The sequence below is a fragment of the Pantherophis guttatus genome, chromosome 6, assembly GCF_059756535.1.
Source record: "Pantherophis guttatus breed Tessera chromosome 6, ASM5975653v1, whole genome shotgun sequence".
NCBI classification, from domain to species: Eukaryota; Metazoa; Chordata; class Lepidosauria; order Squamata; family Colubridae; genus Pantherophis; species Pantherophis guttatus.
In genome coordinates, this window is record NC_142068.1 from 87774405 (window position 1) to 87799951 (window position 25547).

Below are 25547 nucleotides of genomic sequence, written 5' to 3' on the forward strand. Positions count from 1 at the left end.
GCTGATCTGCTGAACTAGCAGTCAGCTGAACTAGCTGCAGTACTGCACTCTAACCACTGCGCCACCTCAGCTCATTGGTTGGACTAGAAGACCTCCAAGGTCACTTCCAACTCTGTTGTTCTATAATTTTTTTTGTCAGGCCTAAGCCAAAAGATGACAATAAGATCCAATCGAGTCTAGTTCTTCATTTGCTTAGTTCTAATAGACAGAATCTTGCCAGACTAAAGCTATAACCTTCAAACTTACTACTCCACATTCCCTAGAACCTGGGAGATTCTAGAGTGTGATTATCCTCAACCTTTTCCTCTCTTCCCCATTCAGTTCAGGACTGTTATTCTGTATTCTGTAGGCTTATTGTGACCAGCTAGTTCAGTGATGGCGAACCTTGTCGCACGAAAATGTTGCATGAGCGCAGGCCGCGCTCTGCAAAAGCCGAACTTCCAGGTTCTAATGCGCAATTGTGCCCAACAATCAGCTGGGCGGTGCGCATGCGCACACCGGTTTTCGGCACTGCCGCATGTGCAAAGGGATTGCGCTCTGGAAAAGCTGAACTTCTGGGTTCTGGCACGCATAACAATCAGTTGGCTGGTGCACATGTGCACACCAGTTTTCAGGACTGCCACATGTGCGAAGGACAGCTGATCGTCATGCGCACATGTGCGCCAGAAACCAAAAGACAAACAGGCAAGGCCGTGCGTGCCGGGCAACATGGCTTCGTGTGCCACTTTGGGCACGCGTGCCATAGGTTCGCCATCACGGAGCTAGTTGATCCCTTGTACAGTTCTCTGATCTTTATCATAAGATAAAAGCAAGAGATAAGCCCAAAAGTTTGACCAACTCAACATTTTAGATATGCAAGAACACATGCATATGGGGTGATTTCCAACACAGGTTGGGAATCACCCCGTGCTGCAACTAAAATATCCCAATGTGACATACAAGAAGAAAAGCATAAAAAGGATATACAGTATTTTCAGCACCATGTAAAACTATTAACAACAAACTCATTCTCTGCCCCCTCTAAGTTTATTAATTGATACGGCTATCCATTTGTCAAGAAGTTTTGAGAAAAACTGAATGGTCAAGACTGAACATTAAAGCAAATGGCATCAGCTGCCATCAGGATTGGTCACAAGGTTCTTTGTTCAACATTTTTGTAACTGCAACTGGTTGCTAAATGAGGTAATCAGTAAATGAAGACTACACACACACACACACACACACACACACACACACACAAATAATTTTCCTGGCCCAAAATCTTTACTTCTTCCAATGCAGACATGAAAGATCTTAATCAGCTATAAAATTGTCAGATGACTCATCTCACCAGAACTGAAGAAGCTTCTTGGATAAGAAGCGAAATGTCTTCAAGGAAAAACAACTCCAGTTAAAATGGGTGACTCATCTTTTTTCCTTGTGGTGATATGAATCTGAAGTTTGAACTGGGAGGGCTGTGGACCCTATATACCGTATTTTTTGGAGTATGAGACGCACCGGAGTATAAGACGCACCTTAGTTTTTGGGGAGGAAAACACGGGAAAAAAATGCTGCCTACCAGGTATTCATCTGGCTAGCGTCCTTAGCCTGGTCAGCTTCAGCACATTAGTTTGCTCGCTGGTTTTGAGGTTGGGGCTGATTGGGGCTAAAAAACAGCTTCTAAAGCACAGCTGATTGTCGGAGGGAGCAGCAATTAGAAAAGCAGGCAAAGCATGGAAGATTGCTTCGCTTGCGCTGAGGCTGAAAACAGCTTCAAAAGCACAGCTGATCATCGGAGGCAGCTCCAGTGACTAAAGCAGGCGAAGTGCGGAAGAGGTAAGAGAAAGCAGCAGCTGTTCTGGGTAGCCATTTTGGGCACCACATGTTGCGTTTTCAGCCTCTAAATGCATCGTGTTTTCGGGCGGTGATTGGCAGCGATGTCCTTTGGCGATCCCTGCAACCTTGAGGGGCTCACAAACAGAGTGTTTGGAGGTTGAAAATGTGATGCCTTGAGCCCCAAAATACAAGACATTGTGGGTGGCAATCTCTGCAGCCAGGAAGAGGACGTGTGGAGGCCGAAGGGTGGGGGCTGGTGGGTGGGCGGGGTTACATATGGAGTATAAGATGCATCCAAATTTTCAGCCTCTTTTAGGAGGGAAAAAAGTGCGTCTTATACCCCCAAAAATACAGTAAGTTGTTAAACAAATGGGTAGTTCAATAAATGGTTTAATTCAATAAAATTCAAACTCCTGAAAATACTGACCACCTATGACAGGTAAACTCACAGAGGCAAGTAGTCACAAAAACTCCTGGGAGATCCAAGAAATTCCCCAAGAATTTATCCTGGATTTATCTTCAGAATTCAAATCTTTGCCTTGTAAGGAAACTGTTAAGATTCCTTCCAGCAAAGTTTCCCAGATCAGGACAGAAGTTCAGGAGCACAAGGTGTGAGAACCTCCATCCCTTGAAATCATGCAAAAGAGAAAGTCCTTGCAAGGGATGAGGTGAAGAGACAACAGAAAAATACGCCATCTCCACTTTGCACGCCACACTTAAGACTTTCATCGCTCTATCAAAGGGGTCCCTTTCACATCACAAATATTTGACAGGGACTCATGTTCTCAGTAAATAGTTCTCACTAAAAAGCAGAGACATCACCCTGCCAACCAAAATGCATCTAGTCAAGGCTATGGTTTTCCCAGTTGCAATGTATGGCTGTGAAAGTTGGACCATAAGGAACGCTGAGCACCAAAGAACTGAGGCCTTTGAACTGTGATGCTGGACTGCAAGGCAATCAAACCGGTCAGTCCTAGAGGAGATCAACCCTGACTGCTCTTTAGAAGGCCAGATCCTGAAGATGAAACTCAAATCCTTTGGCCACCTAATGAGAAGGAAGGACTCACTGGAGAAGAGCCTAATGCTGGGAACGATTGAGGGCAAAAGAAGAAGGGGATGGCAGAGAATGAGGTGGCTGGATGGAGTCACTGAAGCAGTTGTCGTGAGCTTAAATAGACTCCAGGGGATGGTAGAGAACAGGAAGGCCTGGAGGAACGTTGTCCATGGGATCGCGATGGGTCGGACACGACTTTGCTACTAACAACAACATGTTCTCAGAAACTACAAAGTCTATGACGCATCCGCCCTCTTTCCCCTTCCAACTAAAAGAAGAATGCCAAAATATATAGAGAAAAAGGTCCTTACTACTCCAGGGGTGACGGTGGGCATGGAAGAACCTGGGTAGGATGGCATCGAAGGATTAACAGCTGGAACGGATGGATAACTTGGCATGGGCTGCTGTCCAGGATATGGCACTGGTTGAGGCTGCTGGGCTGCGGCAGGTGGCATCGGACCACCTGGGTATGATGGATATGATGGCATCCCTGTTGGGGGGTTTCCTCCAGGAGGTGGAGGGTAGATCCCATAAGGCTGCTGACCCTGTGGTGGTGGTTGTCCGAACCCTCCTGGAGCTGCAGAAGGGTAGCCCCCAGGAGCTGAAGGATACATTCCCTGTGGCACATTGGCACCACCAAACGTTCCAGACATATTGGAAGCCTGAAAGAAAAAACACCACCAGGTATTCAAAGACCGAAGGCTGTTTGCAACACAACAACATGCCAGCAAACTTCTTCTCAACCGTGCTGTAAAGAGGACAACATTGTCTACATGTAGTAGGAAAGAGGGAGGAAAGGAAGGAGATGAATGGCTTCATTTCTCTTGATTGTATTGCATTGAGTAGCTGCCTGGAGTCTATGCATCTATGGAGATTCTCAGTCATCCAGGTCATGGTTGTCCCAAAGATGCTTTTTCAAATGCAATTGGACCTTCCTTGAGGTTTTTTTTTTCCTTGAAGACATTTCGCTTCTCATCCAAGAAGTTTCTTCAGTTCTCATTGAAAAAGCTTCTTGGATGAGAAGCAAAACACCTTCAAGGAAAATGTCTATGGAGATTATTCTCAGTCATCCAGGTCATGGTTGTCCCAAAGGTGCTTTTTCAAGAGACAACTGGACTTTCTTTGGGTTTTTTTTCTTTGAAGACACTACGCTTCTCATCCAAGAAGTTTCTTCAACTCTGACTGAATGGTGAAAGAGGCAATTTAGATCAAAAATGAACAGCCTTCTCTCAACAGAAAGGGAGGGATACGACATCTCTAGTCTACAACACAGGTCCTTTCAGCAGTTCCAAGAAGGCTCTACACCAGGTTCTACTTACCTTTACTACCAGTTTGCAATGGGGCCGCGCACATGCGCAGAAGCTTCTGTGCATGTGCAGAAGCGTTCTAATGACGTCGGGGTCGGTGGGCGGAGCCTCCTGCTGGTTTTACTACCGGTTCTATAGAACTGGTGTGAACCGGGGGCAAATCCATCACTGCTCCACACCCATTTGCATCACTCAGGTGACCCTGAGGACACAGACAAACCACCAAGTGGCCTCAATGGTCTCTAAAAGGATGCAAATGACCAGCTGTCTGCAAGGAGTATAAATCCTTCCATTCCCCACCATCCAGTCACAGCTGAAGAAGCTTTTTGGATGAGAAGCGAAACGTCTTCAAAGAAAAACCAGAAAGTCCAGATGCCTCTTGAAAAAAGCACCTTTGGGTCTTCAAGGAAAAGAAAAAAATAATGAAAGTCCAGTTGCCTTTTGAAAAAGCATCTTTGGGATCTCCACACAAGCCTGACCAGCGGTTAAAATGCTGGACTAGAACTGGGGCCAACTCAGCCCATCCTCAATGATGGAAGCTCACTGGGTAACTTGGGTTGGGCCTGTCCCTCTCACTCCAACCAACGTGAAGGGGTTGTTGGTGTGAGGATAACATGAAAGGAGTCTGATAGATAGATAGATAGATAGATAGATAGATAGATAGATAGATAGATAGATAGATAGATAGATATTGTGTGTGTGTGTGTGTGTGTGTGTGTGTGTGTGTGTGTGTGTGTGTGTACACACATAGACATATATGAGCTTCTAGAGGAAAGACATAAGAACACAGAATTGGCTGGCCAATAAATTTAAATGATGATGATAGCACCGTCATAATATCAATTGCAAAGTTGCAAGCAACTCTCAGATGGTAAGAAAAAACATTTTCTGAACTTCTTGATTACTATCTAGTTGTCTAACCCAGGTAGACAACTAGATAGTATCTGGGTTCATCATCATCATCATCATTATCATCAGGTCCTGAGCACAGGGCAGCAAGTGTTTTTCAAGTGGTTTCAATCATTCATAGCATCTTTGGCATCGTCCCAAGGGACATTAATAATCTTAAAATCTCCCTTAAGTGTTCGGCAACAAGTTTTCCAGTTACAACCCAGATATAATAGCCCTAATAATGGCCAAATTCCAGGATCTAAACCCATTACTCCTACTTAATTAGATTTAAAGGTTGTCTAACTCCATTAAGATGATAGGCAAAAAACAGAGGGCAAAACTAGGGGTCACAATTCCCACAATTTGCTTCAGATGAAAAGCTAAGACGCTTTAGCTTCAAACTGGAGTTACTCACCATGCCTGCCATATAATCCTGATTAAACTGATTGGCATAGGTCCCAATATTTTCTAATCCAATTGGAGGAGGGTTTGCAGAAGGGTAGCTGGGGGCACCCCAGGGATTACTGCCTGGAAGTTAAAGCACCACAAATGAGTAAAAACAGACAACCTAGCTGAATATTAGTTCAGGACTAGTCACTGAAACGATGCTAGCCCAAACAGCTGTTTTGCTACCTGTTGATGAAACCAGATATTGTCCTTCTTCTCTAATTATTTAGTCTCTGTCCTGATCTTGATTCTAAGTAGATCAGGGGACGGCAACTTGCAGCTCTGGAGCCGCATGTGGCTCTTTCATCCCTCTGCTGCATCTCCCTGTCGCTCAAAAAATGTATCACAACCGCCAATGTGCAACACTTGCTGACACACGATTTACTGAGCTTTTCAACCCCCAGTAGGCCAACCATGGATAAATCCAAGAAAAGAAAAGATAAAGGTAAAGGTAAAACACGATATATCCAGTGTTCTCTTCATTTTAGATATCAAAAGGATATTTTGTGGCTCCCGGTGTTTTCTTTTCTGTGAGAAACGGGTCCAAATGGCTCTTTGAGTGTTTAAGGTTGCCGACCCCTGAACTAGATAAATAACTAGAGCCAGAGATGCTCCAGGATAATCAGCAGACTAAGCTCTATCATCCTCAACAAGAAACAATTGATTGCAAGAAAAAGAAAGAGGCCATCGCACACATGTAGCAAGATATTTGTTGACTGTTCTCAACTGTTAAGCATCTATAACTAAAATAGCAACTTATAGAATACAGTAGTATTCTTAGCAAAGAAATGCATGGTACTAAATTCTTGAAGGAAGAGGATTCTTTCAGGCTTTCTCTCTTAAGAAGTTGTGGGTGCTCCCTCATTGGTTTTTAAGAAAATTGTACAGCCACTTGTCTGAAATGATACAGAGTCTCCTGCTTGAGCAGGCGGTTGGACTAGAAGACCTCTGAGGTGCCTTCCAACTCTTGTTATTCGGTACTTTTTTTCCTTTTTCCTAAGCCAAAAGGTGACAATAAGATCCAATTGAATCCAGTTCTTCATTTGCTTAAATGAGGGTTGTCAAACTTGCGGCCTGTAGGCTGGATGTGTCACACGCTGGCCACGCCCATGCCCGATTTAATGAAGGGGGAAAACAGTCATGATACGTCATGTGATGCCACCATGATGATGCAAGTTTGACACCCCTGGCTTAGACCTAATAGTCAGAATCTTGCCAGACTAAAGCTATAACCTTCAAAAACTTAATACTCTACATTCCCTAGAATCTGGGAGATTCTAGAGTGTGGCTACCCTGAACCTTTTCCTCTCTTCCCCATTCAGTTCAGGACTGTGCAGTCTCTTATCTTGTGCTCCTCTCTGGAATGTGCTGCCTCCTCTTTGGGAATCCGTAGTGCTACTGATGACATTCAATCATATCTTTTCTGTACCCATTACTCCCTCTTTTTTTACAGGTCAATTGCCACCAAACTGTTCTAACAGATCTTACGTTAAAAAAAAAAAAACTTACCTGGAGCAGCAGGTGGATATGCGCTAGCTGGTGGATAACCACCCGCAGGAGGATATCCGCTTGCAGGTGGGTATCCTGGATAACTCATGGTGTAAATCTGGAAGGAAAAAAAAACACACAAATATACCTATTGAATAGATGATGTTAAAATCATCCTTAAATTAAGCTCAGTTCCTTGAAGATCTTAGGATCAGGTCCATGAAGTTTTCTTGACAAGAATATTGAATTTTACTCTCTGCGTGTAAAGCAGCATTTCTCAACCATGATAATTTTAGGATGGGTGGACTGCAACTCCCAGTATTGTCCAGCCAGCATGTTGGATGGGGAATTCTGGGAGTTGAAATCCATATGTCCTAAGGTTGCTAAGGTTGAGAAATACTGGTGTAGGTTATGTAATTACTTATGTCCAACTCTCAGCTGCTCAGAGTCGATGAGAGTTGGACAGCACATATATTTAATACTGGTTAATAATATCCTACCCTCAAAACGACATTATAGGGCACTGGATACCAGAACAACTAGATACAAGGACAGTTTTTTCCCAAATGCCATCACTCTGCTAAACAACTACCGATAATTCTCATAACCCTGTCAAATTATTTACTAAGACTGTATTACTATTATTCTTATCCTTCCTAGGACCTATTTCTTCCCACCTAGTACCCATTCTTCCCATGGTTATGACTATAACCATGTTGCTTTACCTTTACAATTTATAATGTTTTATTTGTTTCGTAGTATGATTTGATTGCTTATAGTAACCTATGACTATCAGTAAGTGTTGTATCTTATGATTCTTGATGAATGTATTTTATTTTTCTCTATGTACACTGAAAGTATATGCACCAACCAAGACAAATTCCTTGTGTGTCCAATCACACTTGGCCAATAAAGAATTCTATTCTATTCTATTCTATTCTATTCTATTCTATTCTATTCTATTCTATTCTATTCTATTCTATTCTATTCTATTCCATTCCATTCCATTCCATTCCATTCCATTATATTCTAATATAACTAGTATCTTCAGTGTGAAGTCTGAATATTTCAGAGGCAATGTAAAAAAAGTCTCCTTTTTCCAAGAAAAGGAGCAGTTTATATCCTGTTTAGGGAATTCAAACATTTTTTAAAATAAGTAATGGGAAATACACATTTATATATGACTTTAAAGAAGAAAAACAGCATTTAATTCTATTAAAATCTTTCTGTACACAGTGGACATATATTTAATCCTGAGAGAGATAGGCCTACCACAGATTTAGATTACATGTGTGCATAACATACATTTCCTCCTGAACATGCGAAACATTTTAAATATCAACGTTACAGCAGGTTGCCGTCTGGTGAACTCCTTCAGCAAATATTGATTCAGCTTTATTGACAGGGTAATTTTTATTCTCATTAAACAAGGTTTCCTTTCTCATACCCAGAGAAAAAGTCAAATCAATTTGCTGGTTGTTGTTTTTTTCCAGAGGTGTAGGTTTTAAAAAATTATTCTGCTTCTCTGAGATAAGATTTACATATGTAACTTTTAAAAATGGTAATGCATAGATTATCCAAGAAGAATCTGGTGTTCTAAGTCATTTATCTTAAGGTACTTATTAACTGAGCCATAGAATAAATTGCCTGTTATTAAAGAGGAACAAGGAACATAAAAAGATTAACCATGCTGGATTTAGCAGATAGCAAAATGTATTGATTTATATTATTTATTTATTTATTTATATGTCGTATTTCTAGCTCACCCACCTCCTTCAAGAGAAGAGATCTGAACTTGAATGAATTATAGTTAGTGAACTATAGCGAACCTCACCTTTCCAATATTTGGTTAGATTCAGGAACAATATGAATATTGTAAAAGGTAAAGATAAAGGTTCTCCCGCACATGCGTGCTAATCATTTCCGGCTCGAGGAGGCGGTGCTCATCTCTGTTTCTATGCTGAAGAGCTGTCCGAAGACATCTCTGTGGTCATGTGGCCGGCATGACTAAAAGCCAAAGGTGCACGGAATGCTGTTACTTTCCCACCAAAGGTGGTCCCTATTTTTCTACTTGCATTTTTTATGTGCTTTCGAACTGCTAGGTTGGCAGAAGCTGGGACAAGTAACGGGAGCTCACTCTGTCACGCGACGCTAGGGATTTGAACTGCTGAACTGCCGACCTTCTGATTGACAAGCTCAGCTTCTTAGCCACTGAGCCACCGTGTCCCTTGAATATTGAATATTGTAGCTTCATTTAATTTTTGTCATGGAAAGCAGTTATGGATAGTTGAGATTAGAAGAAGAATGACTCAATCTATTTTACACATTTCCAAAGGAGATTCAGTGAAAAATGATGGGCACAATCCCATAATTTCTTTTAATTTAGCTCCAAGATAGATCTTTTCACTATTTAGGACTACAATTCTGAGCTGTAAAGATTCTGGCTGAACACTAGATGGCAGCAAAGAATTAGATTTCCAGTATTTCTGTCCTTCACCTAGTGGTTATGCAAAATTTTGCGGATGAGATACAGGTATGTCTGGAAAACCCGCTATTTCCTAGCAGGTTTTCTATCTGAAACATCTGGAACTCAGTGGTGGGATGCTGCCGGTTTAACAACTGGTTCGGTGAGCGCATGTGCGCATGCCTAAGGCGCTTGCACAAAGTGCTGAAAATGGAGCATTTAGAAGCTCAGCTGCTTACCTTCCAAGTCAGCAACGGTAAGTAAAACAGTGAGGGGGGGGGGAAATCAGCTGTGCCACACGGTTGAGATGAGCCACAAAGAAGGAAATAAAGGACAGGATAGACCGGGAACGGGAGGGCAGCTCCAACTGATCATCGGCACTACCGGTTCACCTGAACCAGTCCGAACCGGCTGAATACCACCTCTGCTGGAACTGTCCACCAGTTCAATCTTCAATCAGACAGAAATTCTTGAAATTGTATTCCCAACACATTTGGAGAAGATGTGGTTAGAATGTTAGGTAAGATTCTGGGTGAACAATAGATGGCAGCAAAGGATTAGAATTCCAGAATCTCTTGCCTTCACCTAATGGTTATGCAGAATTTTGCAAGTGAGATACAGGCATCTATGGTAATCTTTCTATTTTCTCCAGGTGTGTTCTATTAATATTAAGTAAGCATGCTGTTTGCTACTAAGCCAAATTCATGATTTCTAACAACCAGAGGGGTTGCAATTTGGGAAGAGAGTGCAAGGCAGTGATTTGATGACCTCACACAAGGGATCCGGATTCTGTTTTCAGGAAAGCTATTGAAGGCAGAGACCGTTATTAAAAAATGTGAAGCAAATCCAGTGGTTTACAGCAGGGGTCTTCCAACGTTGGCAACTTTATGACTTGTGGAACTTCAATTTCAGCTGAGGAATTCTGGGAGCTGAAGTCCACAAGTTGTAAAGTTACCAAGTCCACAAGTCATAAGGTGCCAGGGTTGGAAATCCCTGGTTTATAGGATTGTTTTCAATCCAAAATTGGTGGTAAACTGCCCTGCTGCTTATTGGCCTGAGGGCTACAGATGATTTAATTAACGCCTTTAGCATGTGAGATAGAAATAAAGAAAGATTGGTTCATTTTTGAACCTCGTTGCGATTTTTCTTTCTTTTCCAAGCTCAGATCTGGTTTTAGCAGCATCAGGGCCCAAATGATGTCTGAGTCAGTGGTCCAGTAGAACCAGTGGTGGGATTCAAATAATTTAACAACCGGTTCTCTGCCCTAATGACCAACTGGGTGGGTGTGGCCATAGTGGGAGTGGCCAGTGGTTGTGGTTTGCTCCCAGGGCGGTGCCTCCTGCGCCCTAGGAGCAAAAACGGGCTGCGGGGTGCTGTGCTGCACCCCTGCACCCCATTTTGGGCCTAGTAGGCCTCCCTGCAGCTTCCTGAGAGCAAAATATGGCTGAGAGGGGAGCCGCGCCACACCCCCATGCCCCGTTTTGGGCCTAGTAGGCCTCCCTGCAGCCTCCTGGGAGCAAAAATGGGCTGTGGGGGCTATGCTGCACCCTCGTGTCCCATTTTGGGCCTAGTATGTCTCTCTGCAGCCTCCTGGGAGCAAAAATGGGGCATGTGGTAACTCTTGTAAGGGGCGAGGCCTGGAGGGGTGTGGCCAGCCAGTAATTTTACAACCGGTTCGCACAAACCGGCCCAAATCAGCTGAATCCCACCACTGAGTAGAACCCACAATCCTCCATCCATCTTTTTTTGCACTAGCCAAGCTCATGAATGCTTTCTGGGTCTCTCCTCTGCAAACAACACTCCCTGACCTATTCAAACAGAAACTTGAGGGGGGGGAGGGGGAAGCAAAAGGGAAAAAAGAAAAAAAGAGAGAAAGGGAAAGGACAGCCATTGTCATCAACAGGATGCCAAAGCGGAATTTTAAAGCTCAACTCCTTTTTAGAGCCAAAGAATAATTTCCACTTCTAGCAAATTAAAGAAAAACAGGGAGGGGGGGGGACAGATGAAATTCTCTTTTCTGGCCATGTTCCCAATTTAAAACACAAAATAATCTTGTCCAATGCTTTGTAGAATACCTCGGACAGTAAAACAAAATTGGCAAGCTGGGAAGGCCATGTTGATATACAGATGGTAATTTACTAAAGACTTGCTAAACGTTTTGCTCCAGGGCTAAAAAAAGGAGCAGAGCTGTTAAGCCATGTGCTCATTTTCCTTCCTTGTACACACATATGTAATTATATTTTAGAAGGCCTGGAGACATTTTTCTATACAGCCTTCTTTCAAACAGAACTCCAAGCAATTCCACACACTCAGGTTTGATTCTTGGCCGCCGAACAGAAACACTATAGAGGTAGTTCTCGACTTACAGCCAAAATGTTGGACCTACAGCCCAACATTTCTGTTGCTAAGCAAGACACTTGTTGAAGCGAGTCCTGTTTTATGACCTTTTCTTGTCGCAATCGTTAAGCAAATCACTGATTTCCTTTAGCATTTGGAGAAGGCAGAAGCACAAAGAAGAATCCATCTTAATCTGTGGCACATGGTCATCCAAGGACAAACCCACATCCCACACACAGAGCATAGCTGGTGAGATTTAAATTGCTGGTGAGATTTAAATTGCTTGTATTTATTAATTGCTCAGCAGTACCTTAATACTGTCTACCTTGGTTCTCATTGTATGTATGTATCCCTATTTTCCCCACTTTCACCATATCCTGTTCTTTCAATAAAGCATTCAGATCTACGCACATGGGTCTGTTTTATTGTATGTATTCCTATTTTCCCCACTTTCACCATATCCTGTTCTTTCAATAAAGCATTCAGATCTACGCACATGGTTTGTTTTATTGGAGGAGAGGTGGGTTTAGCTGCATGTTGAGCTGCACACAGACAAAAGTGTGGTGGGGACAGAACATAAAGGCTTCCCTGTCCAGTCGTGTTTGACTCTAGGGCAGAGCTGTCAAACTCGCAGCCCATGGGCCGGATGAGTCACGCACTGGCCATGCCCACATCCAGTTTAACAAAGGGGAAAAAACTCCTGACACATCATGTGATGATGCCATGATAATGCATGTTTGACACCCCTGTTCTAGCGCGAACAAATAGGCAAGAGAAGGTCCACCCCACTTGTTCTCCAATGTACATTAAACCAGTGATGGTGAACCTTTTTGTCGCACGGAAATTAACTTCCAGCTTCTAGTGCGCATGCACACCTAACCATCAGCTGCCGGGCGCGCATGCGCAGGCCAGTTTTCAGCACTGCCGTACACGCAAAGGGATCACGCTCCAGAAAAGCAAAACTTCTGGGTTCTGGCAGGCATGCACACCCGACAATCAGCTGGCTCGCATGCATGCACACACCAGTTTTCGGCACTGCCGCGCACATGAAGGACAGCTGATTGTTGCATGCACATGCATGCCAGAAACCCAGAAAACAAACAGGCAAGGCTGCACATGCCGGGCGACATGGCTTCATGTGCCACTTTGGGCATGTGTGCCATAGGTTCCCCATCAGGGTCCTAAACATACATGCTAAGAAACTTTCAATCCACTATCATTCATTCTCATGTCTTTTCTTTTTCTAAATCCCAATGGATTTATAAGTGAGCCTTTCTGATCGGAGGTTGTGCATTTGCTCTTCAAATCAACAGAAGAAATGTCTAGTTAAAAGCTAGCATGTAGCTTTTGTGGTGGAGTGCCTCATATCCTGTTTGGAAACCCATGGCAATCATTTGACCTTTGTAACCGGAAAACCAATCAAGCCAATTCCTGCAACCCTTAACCTAAAGCTGTTCAAATGCAGCTTTAGATTTAAAGACGGATCCATGGCACAGTGAGACCTTCAGAATATGGAAGAGTTTGAAGGAGCTGTATCTTTTCCGAGGCTTGCCTACCACCAACCGCAGCTGAAGCTTCCAGTAAAAGGCTTATGGGGGAGGGGGAGGAGGAGGAGAGGGGAAGGGTTGGAGTGCATTTGTGCACTGCTAAAATCTGATTCTGCCCTTTGCCCAGTGTTATGACACATTTTTCAACTATTTGCAAGAAAGTTTGCAATCAAAATTGCCAAATATTGAATTGGTTGGAACAGTATTTAAATCCCAGATTAACCACATTAACTCTCCAAGGGCTCGTTCTATCTGTTTGTTTGTTTGTTTGTTTGTCTGTCTGTCTGTCTGTCATCTATTTACCTACTTAGCTACCCATTGTATCTACCTATCTGTTATCTACCATCATCCATCAGCCTGCCTGCCTGCCTATCTCTATCTATCTATCTATCTATCTATCTATCTATCTATCTATCTATCTATCTATCTATCTATCTATCTATCTTTATTCTATCATTTATCTACCGGGACTGACTGACTGACTGACTGACTGACTGACTGACTGACTGACTGTCTGTCTGTCTGTCTATCTCTCCATCCATCCATCCATCCATCCATCCATCCATCCATCCATCCATCCATCTCTATTTAACTACAGTATCTCCTATTGTTATTGTAATCACATGTAAACAGATCCCTGTGCAACTTGCTCTGGGCTCCTGGAGAAAAGATAGAACAGAAAGCTAAGAGATAAATAAATTTTTATGATTTTTAATAAAAGTTGGTACCAGACAATGTTATGTTTTTTAATAAAAAGTGGTACCAGACTCCTTCTGAACCAAAGACTTATCTTTCTTTCTTTCTCATTAACCTAATCTTAGGTTAATGATCTTTCATAATTGCATAATTTCAAAATTAGTGTTCATAAAACATTAACTTTCCAGAGCAGATTGTGAGAATTCTGTCCTATTCTAAACTTCCTTTTTATGACCGTGTAAACCCCTTAATTCAGGATAGAGTCGCTGCGACATGGGTAGAGCTGAGCATTTACTGACTGGATGCCCTTCCTGATGCCTATGTGAAGCTCACAGCAGACGTTTTTTCTTTGTGCTCTAGGAGAGAAATATCTCTGTTAACTAGGATTAAACTCTCTACCTTCCAAGGGGGAGGTGAGATTCTTCACCACTAGGCCACCATGCTGCTCAATTCTATCCTATTCCACTTCTTAGAAAAAGCAAAACCTTAGTTATCATTGAATTCAATGGCCAAACTCTTGTTGGTATTATTATGCAGGAACTAAGCTTGTCTCCATCAGCAACTAACAAGGCACATATTTCTACTTAACCTCTTGTTGTGGCCTTTATCCTATTTCCAACCTATGAACAAGTTAAATCATCCCTAACTACCAGAATGTTGAAGTAGCATTTTTCCTCTTATTCCAACACCACCCTACAATGCCTGAAATTGTGTAGAATCAGGGGTGAAATCCAGCAGGTTCTGACAGGTTCTGGAGAACCGGCAGCGGAAATTTTGAGTAATTCAGAGAACCGGCAAATACCACCTCTGGCTGGCTCCAGAGTGGGATGGGAATGGAGATTTTGCAGTACTCTTCCCCTGCCACGCCCACCAAGCCGGGCCCACCAAGCCATGCCCACAGAACCAGTAGTAAAAAAATTGAATTTCACCACTGTGTAGAATCCATTACCTCTGGCCTCCCACCACCTCGGGGAGAAACCAAGTGACTTCAATGGCTTGAAATAAGTGACCACAGATGATACCACGTGACGTGAACATACTGTTTTCTGCAAACTCAAGGATGGGCAGAAGCTAACTCAATAGTGGGGAGAGGCCCTGAATGTCCCTTATATGGTCTTCAGAATTGTCTATAATGCCAAAGCATTCCTTAGCAGACAAATCCACTTTGAAAAGTTCTCTAAAAGTACAAAATCTAAACATCGCTCATCTAAATATAACCCACGAGTGATCAGCTTCTATATCCTCAATGCTTGTTCTGTATTCAGGCTGCTTTCTGGCTTCTAAACGTGTTTTGTGAAATACAAACCTGGCCTTTGCCTACACAGGAAGGTTTTATATTTGAGTTGGCAACAACGTATCGTATTTATAATTTCTATTCAAACACCTACTGTGTTTCCCCGAAAATAAGACCCTGTCTTATATTTTTTTGAAGCCCGAAATAAGCGCTTGGCCTTATTTTCGGGGAGGTCTTATTATTTTGGGGTGCATGGAACAAGATGGGGCTCCTTTTGCAGTCTTACCTAATTTCCACCTCTGCGTTTAAATATTTTCAGGGAGGGCTTATTTTCGGGGGGAGGTTTATTTTAGCACATGCACTCAAAAGCTCGATTGGGCTTATTATCAGGGGATGTCTTATTTTCGGGGAAACAGGGTATTCAAATTTAGCATCCATCTTCATCAAGTCATAATGTTTGGAATGAGTACTACTACTACTTCTTCTTCATCTTCTTCTTCTCCTTCTCCTCCTTCCCCTTCCCCTTCTTCTCCACCTTCTTCTTTTCTCCTCCTCCTCCTCCTCCTCTTCTCCCCTTTTCCTTCCTTTCCTTCCTTCTTCTTCCTTTTCCTCACAGATCCCCAGGTCACATGATCAAAATTCAGGCACTTGGCAACTGGCATGCATTTATGACAGTTGCACAGTTTCAGGGTCACGTCATCAACCATTTTTAACCTTCCCAATTGGCTTCAGATGAGCAATTGTGAAAGCCAAATTGACTTAACAACTGTATAATTCACTTTAACAACTGCAATGACTTGCTTATCAACTGCGCCCCCCCCCAAAAAAAGGTCATAAAATGGGACAAAACTCAAGGAACAACTGCCTTGCTTAACGATGGAAATCGGGGCTCGGTTGTGATAGTAAGTCAAGGACTACCTGTTAGGAAATGGTTATTTGTCTAACTAGTTGGTCAGGCAATATATAAACCAACAATGTATGTTTGCAGTCAGAAAGGTATTATATTGCTTTAAGACTGTATTGCATCATCCTATATTCTGATTGGCTAAGCTCTGTAGCCAATGTACTTAAGGGAAGTCAGGATCATGGCTTGTGTGGACACTACACCATTTTACCTGTTTATTTGCTGTAACTCTCTACCTGATCTCTCTGCATGATCACTGTTTGATCATAGCTACATGTTGCTTTCTACTATTTATTGAATGTTTTGATATTGAACTTGTTCCTATTTTGAAACTCAAGAAGAAGTGTTTTATTGTGTATGACTACAACTGGTAAGAAGACTTTGTACTTGAAATATCCCTGGATTGATCTTTTAACTCTCGTCTTATCTATGTATGACTTGGATTATTTTTGAACTTTGCTTTACTTTTTCTAAAAGTAAAAGACTACAACAACTCAGTGTGTTTGTGTGTTGACTGTGATTGTTCACAACCACTCCCAGTTGCTTTTCATGTGTTTACTCAAAGGGTACTCTGCTCAATAACCCGTTATGAGCCAAGAATATCCTTAACATTACCTATAGTTAGTGGGGCTCAACAGCAAAAGTTCATACTTTTTAAAATAAACAAATAGTGACTTCTGATTAATGGTAGAGACATTTTTACTTCTCTGAGAAGCTCATCCAGCTAAAGCAGGCACAGGGACCCTTTGATGACTTGTGGACTTCAGCTCCCAGAATTCCTGAGCCAGCATCTGAGTAGCTAAAGCTGGCATTATACTGGTAAAGGTGGCATTATTTCCAGAGCCAACCTGGAATTAAGGAATTTCCTGACAGCGAGAACGATGAACAGCTTGTCTCCTGGAGTTGGGCCTGCTCCATCGCTGGATGTTTTCAAGAAAAGATTAGACAACCATTTGGTAGGTAATGCTATAAGGTCTCCTGCCTTGGGCAAGGGGTTGGACTAGAAGACCTCCATGGTTCCTTCCAGCCCTAGGATTCTATAATAGGATGCCTTTCTGATGGTGCCCCCCCTCCCTTTTCATACTTTGAGAATGACGGAGTCAAGATTCTTCAGTTTTTCCAACCTATTTTACATTCCTGAATTGAAGAGCTAATTAATTCACACACACACCCATACAAAACAGCTTTGGTGCTGAAATCAGTATCTTGACGGTCTTTGGGGGGAAGGGAGATTGACAACTTCATGTACAGGCAACCCTCAACTGATGATTACAATTATATGTGTCTTATATAAGGTAAAGGTAAAGGTTCCCCTCGTGCACATGTGCTAGTCGTTCCTGACTCTAGGGGCGGTGCTCATCTCCGTTTCAAAGCCGAAGAGCCAGCGCTGTCTGAAGACGTCTCCGTGGTCATGTGGCCGACATGACTCAATGCCAAAAGTGCACGGAACGCTGTTACCTTCCCAACAAAGGTGGTCCCTATTTTTCTATTTGCATTTTTTACGTGCTTTCGAAAAGCTTCTGCTGTCCCTGGCAGAAGCTGGGACAAGGAACGGGAGCTCACCCCATTATGCGGCACTAGGGATACGAACCGCTGAACTGTTGACCTTTTGATCCACAACCTCAGCGTCTTAGCCAATGAGCCACCATATCCCTTATATGTCTTATATATAGCAGTCTATATCTATCTATCTATCCATCTATCTATCTATCTATCTATCTATCTATCTATCTATCTATCCATCTATCTTATCTATCATCTATCTCTTATCTATCTATCTATCTATCTATCTATCATCTATCTATTATCTATCTATCTATCTATCTATCTATCTATCTATCTATCTATCTATCTATCTATCTACAACAATGGTCCAACCCCACATAAAGGAGTACTTCCTTCCTATAGGGTGCCTAACCTATCAGTTTATAGGCTCCCTTACAAAAAAAACCATAAGCATGGCTCAGGAATTCTGGGAGTTGAAGTCCACAAGTCATCAAAGGGCCGTGGTTCTCCATCCCTAAGCTAAAAAAACTGTAGTGCTGACTTCATGCGTTGGCCAACACACAGAGGCCGCGAGCTATACAAAGGTTGTTTGCATAAGGTTAAATTGCACCAGGAAACGTGTACTTGAATTAATGAAGGGGAAGGGGGGGGAAAGGACAAGGAAACGGGACTTGGTAAATGCACTTTGTGTTCCCTTCCTGCCTTCCAAACAGATATAAGTTCCATTTCTACAAAACCTTGTGTTCAATGGGGGTCTCTTTTATTAGCTTGGCTTGTAGACCATAAAAAGCCTTGAGCAATCTTGATTTGGCCATCTGTCTTCCGTGAAGAGACATGAGATAAATGAGGGATAAAAAATACAGGTAGACCTCATTCGTTTAGGGACTGTTCAAAGTTACAATGGCACTGGGAAAAAAAGCAATTTATGACTGTTTTTCACACTTAGGTCCGTTGCAGCAATTCAGTGGTCGGTTGCTACCGGTTCACCCCAGATTGGACGAACTGGTAGCGGCAGTGGCAGGAGACTCCACCCACCCACCCAAATGCTTCTGCACATAAGCAGAAGCGCACACGCCTACGAGCAGACTGGTAGCAACGGGTTTTGAAACCCACTACTGCAGCAATCCCTTGGTCGTGTGATTCACATTCGGATGCTTGCCAACTGACTCATGTTTACAACAGGGTTACAGCGTCCCGGGGGTCACACGCGATCCCCTTTTTTACGACCTCTGGACAAGCAAAAGCGAAGAGGAAGCCAGATTCACTTAACAACCATGTGACTAATTTCAGAGCTGCTGCGATTCGCTTCATAACGGCGGCAAGAAAAGTCTTAAAATGGAGACAAAGCTTCCCTTAACAAAATGTTTCCCTTAGCAAACATAAATTCGGGGCTCCATTGTGGTCGTAAATCGAAGACCCCCTGTAATATCAAAGTCCCCCATAACCTGCAGGACAATGTTGGGTTCCGCCCGGTTCCGCCGAGCCGGTAGCGGTGATGATATGATGTCACCGAACCGGTTCTGCCCACCTATTCCCCCACCCCCGGCGTTATTCTTACATTTTATTTGGCCCCACCCCCAATCTAGTGCTGCCTCCTGAGTCCCAGCTGATGGGCTATAAGAGAAAAAACTGTTTAAACTCTTGCCTTGGGGCTTCAAAGGGCCACCCTACAGCTGATCAGTGGTAAAAGGCAGTTTGGTGGTAGACTGGTGCCTCCAAAAACAAATGAGTAGACCGATGCTTGCAAAAATAAATGGATAGACCAATGCCTGCAAAAATACATGAGTAGACCGGTGCCTGCAAAAATAAATGGGTAGACCGGTACAGCTCTGCAAGCAGTTTAAAGCCTGGTAGACCAGTACCTCTGCTAAATCCTAAAGAATTGTCACATGACCATCAAGTCATGCCCACAAAATAAGCCACGCCCACAGAACCGGTAGTAAAAAAAATTAGAACCCACCCCTGCTGCAGGAGATAAAAAAATAATATCAAGTCCCCATAATCTGCATGCCATCTTTTTTCTTGCAAGGATTAGGAATAGATTGTTTTCATACATTGATAATTAGCTGGCCTTCCAACAGGCAGTCTCCAAAAATAGGCCCTGGATACAGCAGTGAACTGGTATCTGGTATGCAGGAAAATGAGATGATGGGAGTGGGTGAGATTGTCCTTCAACCGGATTTATTTACAACACAACCAGCCAAAACAGGAACGAGTCAAAGTCACAACATTATGAAGAACTGCAGAAGATAGGCATCAGCAACTCTTTTGTTGGGGCTTCAGTCCCAGAAAGAAAAAGAGGAAACAAACAAACACACATGCATACGCACACACACACACAATAGTTAGAAAACTGCATAGTTTTCTATGTTACAACACTGCAATAGTTAGAAAATTCCCCAGATTCTGAGAAATGTTTTAGGCCCTCACTACATTTCTCCAGGAAATAAATATGTATGTATGTGTGTGTGTGTGTGTGTGTGTGTGTACATGTATGTAAATGTGTGTATGTGTGTGTGTGTATAATTGCACAGGAGCAAAAGCATAGGATAAATGGGACTTTGGCATTTAACTGGAGCAGAAAATTGCAGATTCCGACTTAAGACAAGTTCCAGAAGTTGCTGCTGGATTTTAATAGCAAAGGATTAATAGATAGATTTTAATAGATTTTAAAATTGTGGAAACTTTTTGGGAAAAGTGTATTTTCTAAAACTAGCTAATAATACCACTTTTTTTTTTTTTGAGTAATACCATAAAATTATATATCAATGGAAAGATAATTGAATCAAGAATGTAATGCCATCACTTTTGTGAAGGATTTGCTATTAGAATAGCAGTTACAGTATAAAGAAGAAAAGTGAAACATGTAGAAAAAAACTGAGATATACAAAAACTATCACCAAAAAAAAAAAAAAAAAACCAAGAAATATGAAAATTATCACCATGTCAGTTAATACTTAGTTGGGTAACCTTTAGCATGAATTACAGCCTTACGACGTCTTCCCATGGAGTGAACCAAGTCTTTTAGTTCTGCAGCTGTTCTAATGTGAAACCCAGATTGAATGATGGCTTCTATTAACTGGGTTTTATTGCTGGGTTGCTTCTGACTAACAAGTTCCATTAGTCAGCTTTATAGATTTCCAATTGGGTAAAAGGTCTGGGCTATTCCCAGGCCATTCCAGCAGTGGAATATGATTATCTTGAAACTCCCAAAAAAAAAAAAAAAAGTGGTGCTATTAGCCATCAAACCTCAAAAATACACTTTTCCCAAAAGGTTTCCACAATTTTGGCCACTACTGTATATCTATAAATAAAATACTGGTAACAAGCAAGGGATTCTGTCTTTGACTTACGACCACAATTGAGCCCAACATTTATGTTGCTAAGTGAGACATTTGTTAAGTGAATTCTGCCCCATTTCACAACCTTTCTGGCTGCCGTCGTTAAATGAATCACTGCACTTGTGAAATTAAGAACATGGTTGGTAAGTGAATCTGGCTTCCCCATTGACTTTGCTCGTCAGAAGGTCGCAAAAGGGGATCACAAGACACTGCAACCGTCATAAATATGAGTCAGTTGCCAACGGTCTGAATTTTGGTCACATGCACATGGGGATGCTACAAAGGTCGAAAGCGTGAAAAATGGCCCTGAGTCACTTTTTTCAGCAAATGTTGTAACTTTGAATAGTCACTAAATGAACTGTTGTAAGTGGAGGACTGCCTGCGTTTCCTCACCGGCCTAATTCGGTGCATCGCTTGTATAAAGTGAGATATCAAGTGGAATAAAAAGCTCTACCTTCCCCGAACTCCTGTTTGCCATTCATAAGCAACCTTAGCAGATCACGAAAAACTGAAGTACTGCCAGGATGGGAGACCACCAGGAAATCCCAGGCCTTTAGCCTCAAACTAAACCAAGAAGAAAGCTAACCGGCTTTTCTTTTTTGTTGCCAAAACATAACCTGGAGATGGTCAGATGATCACCAGGAGAAACTATGATTCAGAGACAACTTCACTTATTGCTTGAAAGTCTATGGCGGAAAATCTGATTTCCAAACACCAACTTCCTCATTCAGTCTCAAAATTCTTGGCTTGCCGAAGAGAACATAAATTTGACCTACTCAGATTGAGCTAAAATGAGGTCACGGCTAGTTTACCCCCTTTCCCTCCTCCCCATAGTACCCTAATTCAAATCCAGATCTTCCATTTGGGGGGGGGGTTCTTTTTGAGGCCGAGCTCCCCGTTACAAAACCTGGCCTCTTTCTCAAGCCAAAATTGGCTAGTTTTTGTTTTCCCACGTTGGGCAAACCCGAACAGTAAAAAAATAAAATAAAATAAAAATGTTTGTGTTCAGGTGCAGAGATTAGTAACTTAATAACGATTGAAGTTTAACAAAATAGAAATAAATACATATGTATAGATATATATAAGCATATATACTATAAGTAACATTACCATTGGACTGTACTCGCCTATAGATTAAAGTGGATAGAGTGACAAGCGTATGGAATGTTATGGTATAACTATGAGAATAACGGTTATAACTAGGACGGACAAGATTATGTTTATTTAAAAGAGACCACATTGTATAATTATGAAAACAATGGTTATAAACAGGGTGTATAACATTATGTATGCTCAAAAGAGACTTGATACAAACAGTGCACTGTCCTTGCAGAAATGGAAACCTGATGTATAGTAAAGGAAAATGTATAATAAAAAATAAAATAAAATAAAAATAAAATAAAATAAAGAAGAGGAGGAGGAGGAGGAGGAGAAGGAGGGGAGGGGGGAGGAGGAGGAGGAGAAGAAGAAGAAGAAGAGGAGAGGGAAGAGAGGGAGGAGGAGGAAGTATAGGAGGGGAGGGGGGAGGAGGAGAAGAAGAGGGGGAAGAGGAGGAAGAGGAGGAAGAAGAAGAGGAGGAGGAGGAAGAGGAGGGAGAGGAGGAGGAGGAGGGAGAGGGGAGGAAGAGGAGGAGAAGGAGATGGAGAAAAAGAAGAAGAAGAAGAAGAAGAAGAAGAAGAAGAAGAAGAAGAAGAAGAAGAAGAAGAAGAAGAAGAAGAAGAAGAAGAAGAAGAAGAAGAAGAAGAAGAAGAAGAAGAAGAAGAAAAAGAAAAAGAAAAAGAAGAAGAAGAAGAAATAATGATGTCTTGGCAGTCGCACAACCCGAAGCCAAGCCCGAGAAAGGAATTTATTCAGCACCCGATTTAAAGTTGCGGGGCGAGCGTAGCCCGAAAGACGTGGAGACGGAGGGAGAGCTCGGGGGTGGGGGCGCACGTTGGAGACCCTGGCTGGGGAAAGCCAGCAGGAGGTGCCGGGTTCGTCAGGATTCCGAGACTCTTGCAAAGGCAACCGCGCAACCGAAACCTGCCCGGACAAAGGCCGAGGCTCCGCTCTGCTTCTCCGCCCAGGAACTCCGCCCAAGGCTTGGCAGGGCTCCCTCTTCCCCTCGCCCGTCCGCCCAACAGCCATGTTGGCCTGAAGGGAGGAACCTCTCGCGCTCCGGAGGCTCCCCGACCCAAGCTGGGCTGCGCTGTCCAGCGTCCCCTGCTTTGGCTCTGCCCCAGACACTCGCGTCCCTTTCCAGATTGCCTGCCTGCCTGCCTGCCTGCCTGCCTGCCTTTTTGCCTGTCTGTCTTCTGCCTGCTTGCCTTCCTTCCTGCCTGTCTTCTTGTCTGTCTGTCTGTCTTCTTGCCTGCCTGCTAACTGCTTGCCTTCCTGCCTGTCTGTCTGTCTTCTTGCCTTCCTGCTGCCTGCCTGCCTTCCTGTCTGTCTGTCTTTTTGCCTGCCTACCTCTCTGTCTTCTTGCCTTCCTGCTGCCTGCCTGCCTTCCTGTATGTCTGTCTGTCTTCTTGCCTGCCTTCCTGTCTTCTTGCCTGTCTGTCTGTCTTCTTGCCTGCCTGCTGCCTTCCTGTTTGTTTGTCTGTCTGTCTTCTTGCCTGCCTGCTAACTGCTTGCCTTCCTGTCTGTCTGTCTTTTTACTTGCCTACCTCTCTGTCTTCTTGCCTTCCTGCTGCCTGCCTGCCTTCCTGTATGTCTGTCTGTCTTCTTGCCTGCCTTCCTGTCTTCTTGCCTGTCTGTCTGTCTTCTTGCCTGCCTGCTGCCTTCCTGTTTGTTTGTCTGTCTGTCTTCTTGCCTGCCTGCTAACTGCTTGCCTTCCTGTCTGTCTGTCTTTTTACTTGCCTACCTCTCTGTCTTCTTGCCTTCCTGCTGCCTGCCTGCCTTCCTGTATGTCTGTCTGTCTTCTTGCCTGCCTTCCTGTCTTCTTGCCTGTCTGTCTGTCTTCTTGCCTGCCTGCTGCCTTCCTGTTTGTTTGTCTGTCTGTCTTCTTGCCTGCCTGCCTAGCTTCTTGCCTGTCTGTCTGTCTGTCTTCTTGCCTGTCTGTCTGCTGCCTCCTTGCCTTCCTGTCTGTCTGTCTGTCTTCTTGCCTGTCTGTCTGCTGCCTCCTTGCCTTCCTGTCTGTCTGTCTGTCTTCTTGCCTGCCTGCTGCCTGCTTGTCTTCCTGTCTGTCTCCCCGCTTGTCCGCTTGTCGGTCTGTCCGTCTGCCTGCCTGCCTGCCTGCCTCCCAGCCAGGCTCCGGAGTCCCAGCCCCCAGCCCCCCCCCCTCCCGCGATCCCGCCATCCCGCCGTTCCCTACCTGGCAAAAGCGAAACTCCAACCGCGGGATCAGGAATTGGAAGGAGGGTTGTCCGGGGACAGAAGCAGCAGCAGGAGCGGGACGCCTCTTCCCGGGCGGGTGCAGAAAGTCCTTCTCGGGCGCAGCTCTTTTCCCCTTCCGGAACGAAAGCGAAGACCTGCGGGGCTCCGAGGCGGAGTCTCACCGCCTTCCCCGCCTTCTTCCTGGCCTGGCGGGGGAGCTCGGTCGCCCCCGCGCGCCCCTTTCGCTCCCTGCGCAAAGTATCCGGCTGGGAAAGGCTGCGCTTCGGAGCGAGGGAAGGAGCCGAGCGCCCGGCCCGGTCCGTTGCTTCTAATCCCAGCCGGGTTTCTCACCTGGGGATGGGCAGTTTTTAAGAACAGATTGGACAACCATTTCTCTGCCATTGGTAGAGGGATTCCTGCCTAAGCAGGGGGTTGGACTAGATGTCCTCCAATGTCTCTTCCAACTCTCTTATTCTAGTCTAGTCTAGTATTCAAAAACTTATGAAATCTTCTTTTAGTAAAAAGTATCCATTAAAAAAAAAAAAAAACCGAATTGCAGCTGCAAAACAGCTTCCATTTAGCAACCTGCTGGATTTCACCCCTGGTGGGCACCCTATAGGAAGGAAGTGCTCCTTCCTATATATTGCTGAAAATATATAGAGAGAGACTGCTATATATAAGAATAGAATAGAATAGATTTTTTTATTGGCCAAGTGTGGTTGGACACACAAGGAATTTGTCTTGGTGCATATGCTCTCAGTGTACATAAACGATACGTTCATCAAGAATCATATTGTAGACAACAACAATAATATTAGTCATGGAATGATCTAAAATCTTCTCTCCCTCTTTTGAAAAACGGGAGGGAGGCGTATCCTTAGTGGGCAGCAACACACAATTGTTCATCAATTCTCACCGAAAAGCTGGATTTAAAATAAAATGGAGGAAGGAGGGAGGTTTGATGAAAATCTGCAAATGACAGAGTTAGAATTGGTTCAGAATGAAGGATTAAGAGCTTCCTGAAATCTGGAGAGTAATTTTTAGGGATCAGGCATTCCACTGTCTTATTTTACCAATAGTTCCAATATCTCAGGGGCTGCCACAAATAAAAGGGAGTCAAGCTATTCTCCAAAGCACCTGAAAGCAGGACAAGAAGCAATGGATGGAAACTAATCAAGGAGAGAAGCAACCTGGAACTAAGGAGAAATTTCCTGACAGTTAA

The 25547-nt window shown here is 43.4% G+C and overlaps 1 protein-coding gene across 3 annotated transcripts in view; it reads right to left on the reverse strand.

The window, feature by feature from the left end:
* The window catches only part of ANXA11 (annexin A11), a 49088-nt gene extending 24556 nt beyond the window's left edge, over positions 1 to 24532 (reverse strand). The window contains exons 1-5 of one of the 3 annotated variants that reach the window (XM_087871873.1): positions 24324 to 24458; positions 7100 to 7120; positions 7024 to 7054; positions 5483 to 5595; positions 3181 to 3531 (exon numbers count right to left, since the gene is read on the reverse strand). In XM_087871873.1, coding sequence (XP_087727999.1) covers positions 3181 to 3531; positions 5483 to 5595; positions 7024 to 7054; positions 7100 to 7111 — 507 coding nt within the window. In that variant the 5' untranslated portion in view covers positions 7112 to 7120; positions 24324 to 24458. Of the gene's footprint in view, positions 1 to 3180; positions 3532 to 5482; positions 5596 to 7023; positions 7121 to 9705; positions 10015 to 24323 lie in introns of those variants that run through there. The other 2 variants (XM_087871872.1, XM_034423442.3) reach the window with 2 other exon arrangements.
* Positions 24533 to 25547: the final 1015 nt, after the last annotated feature.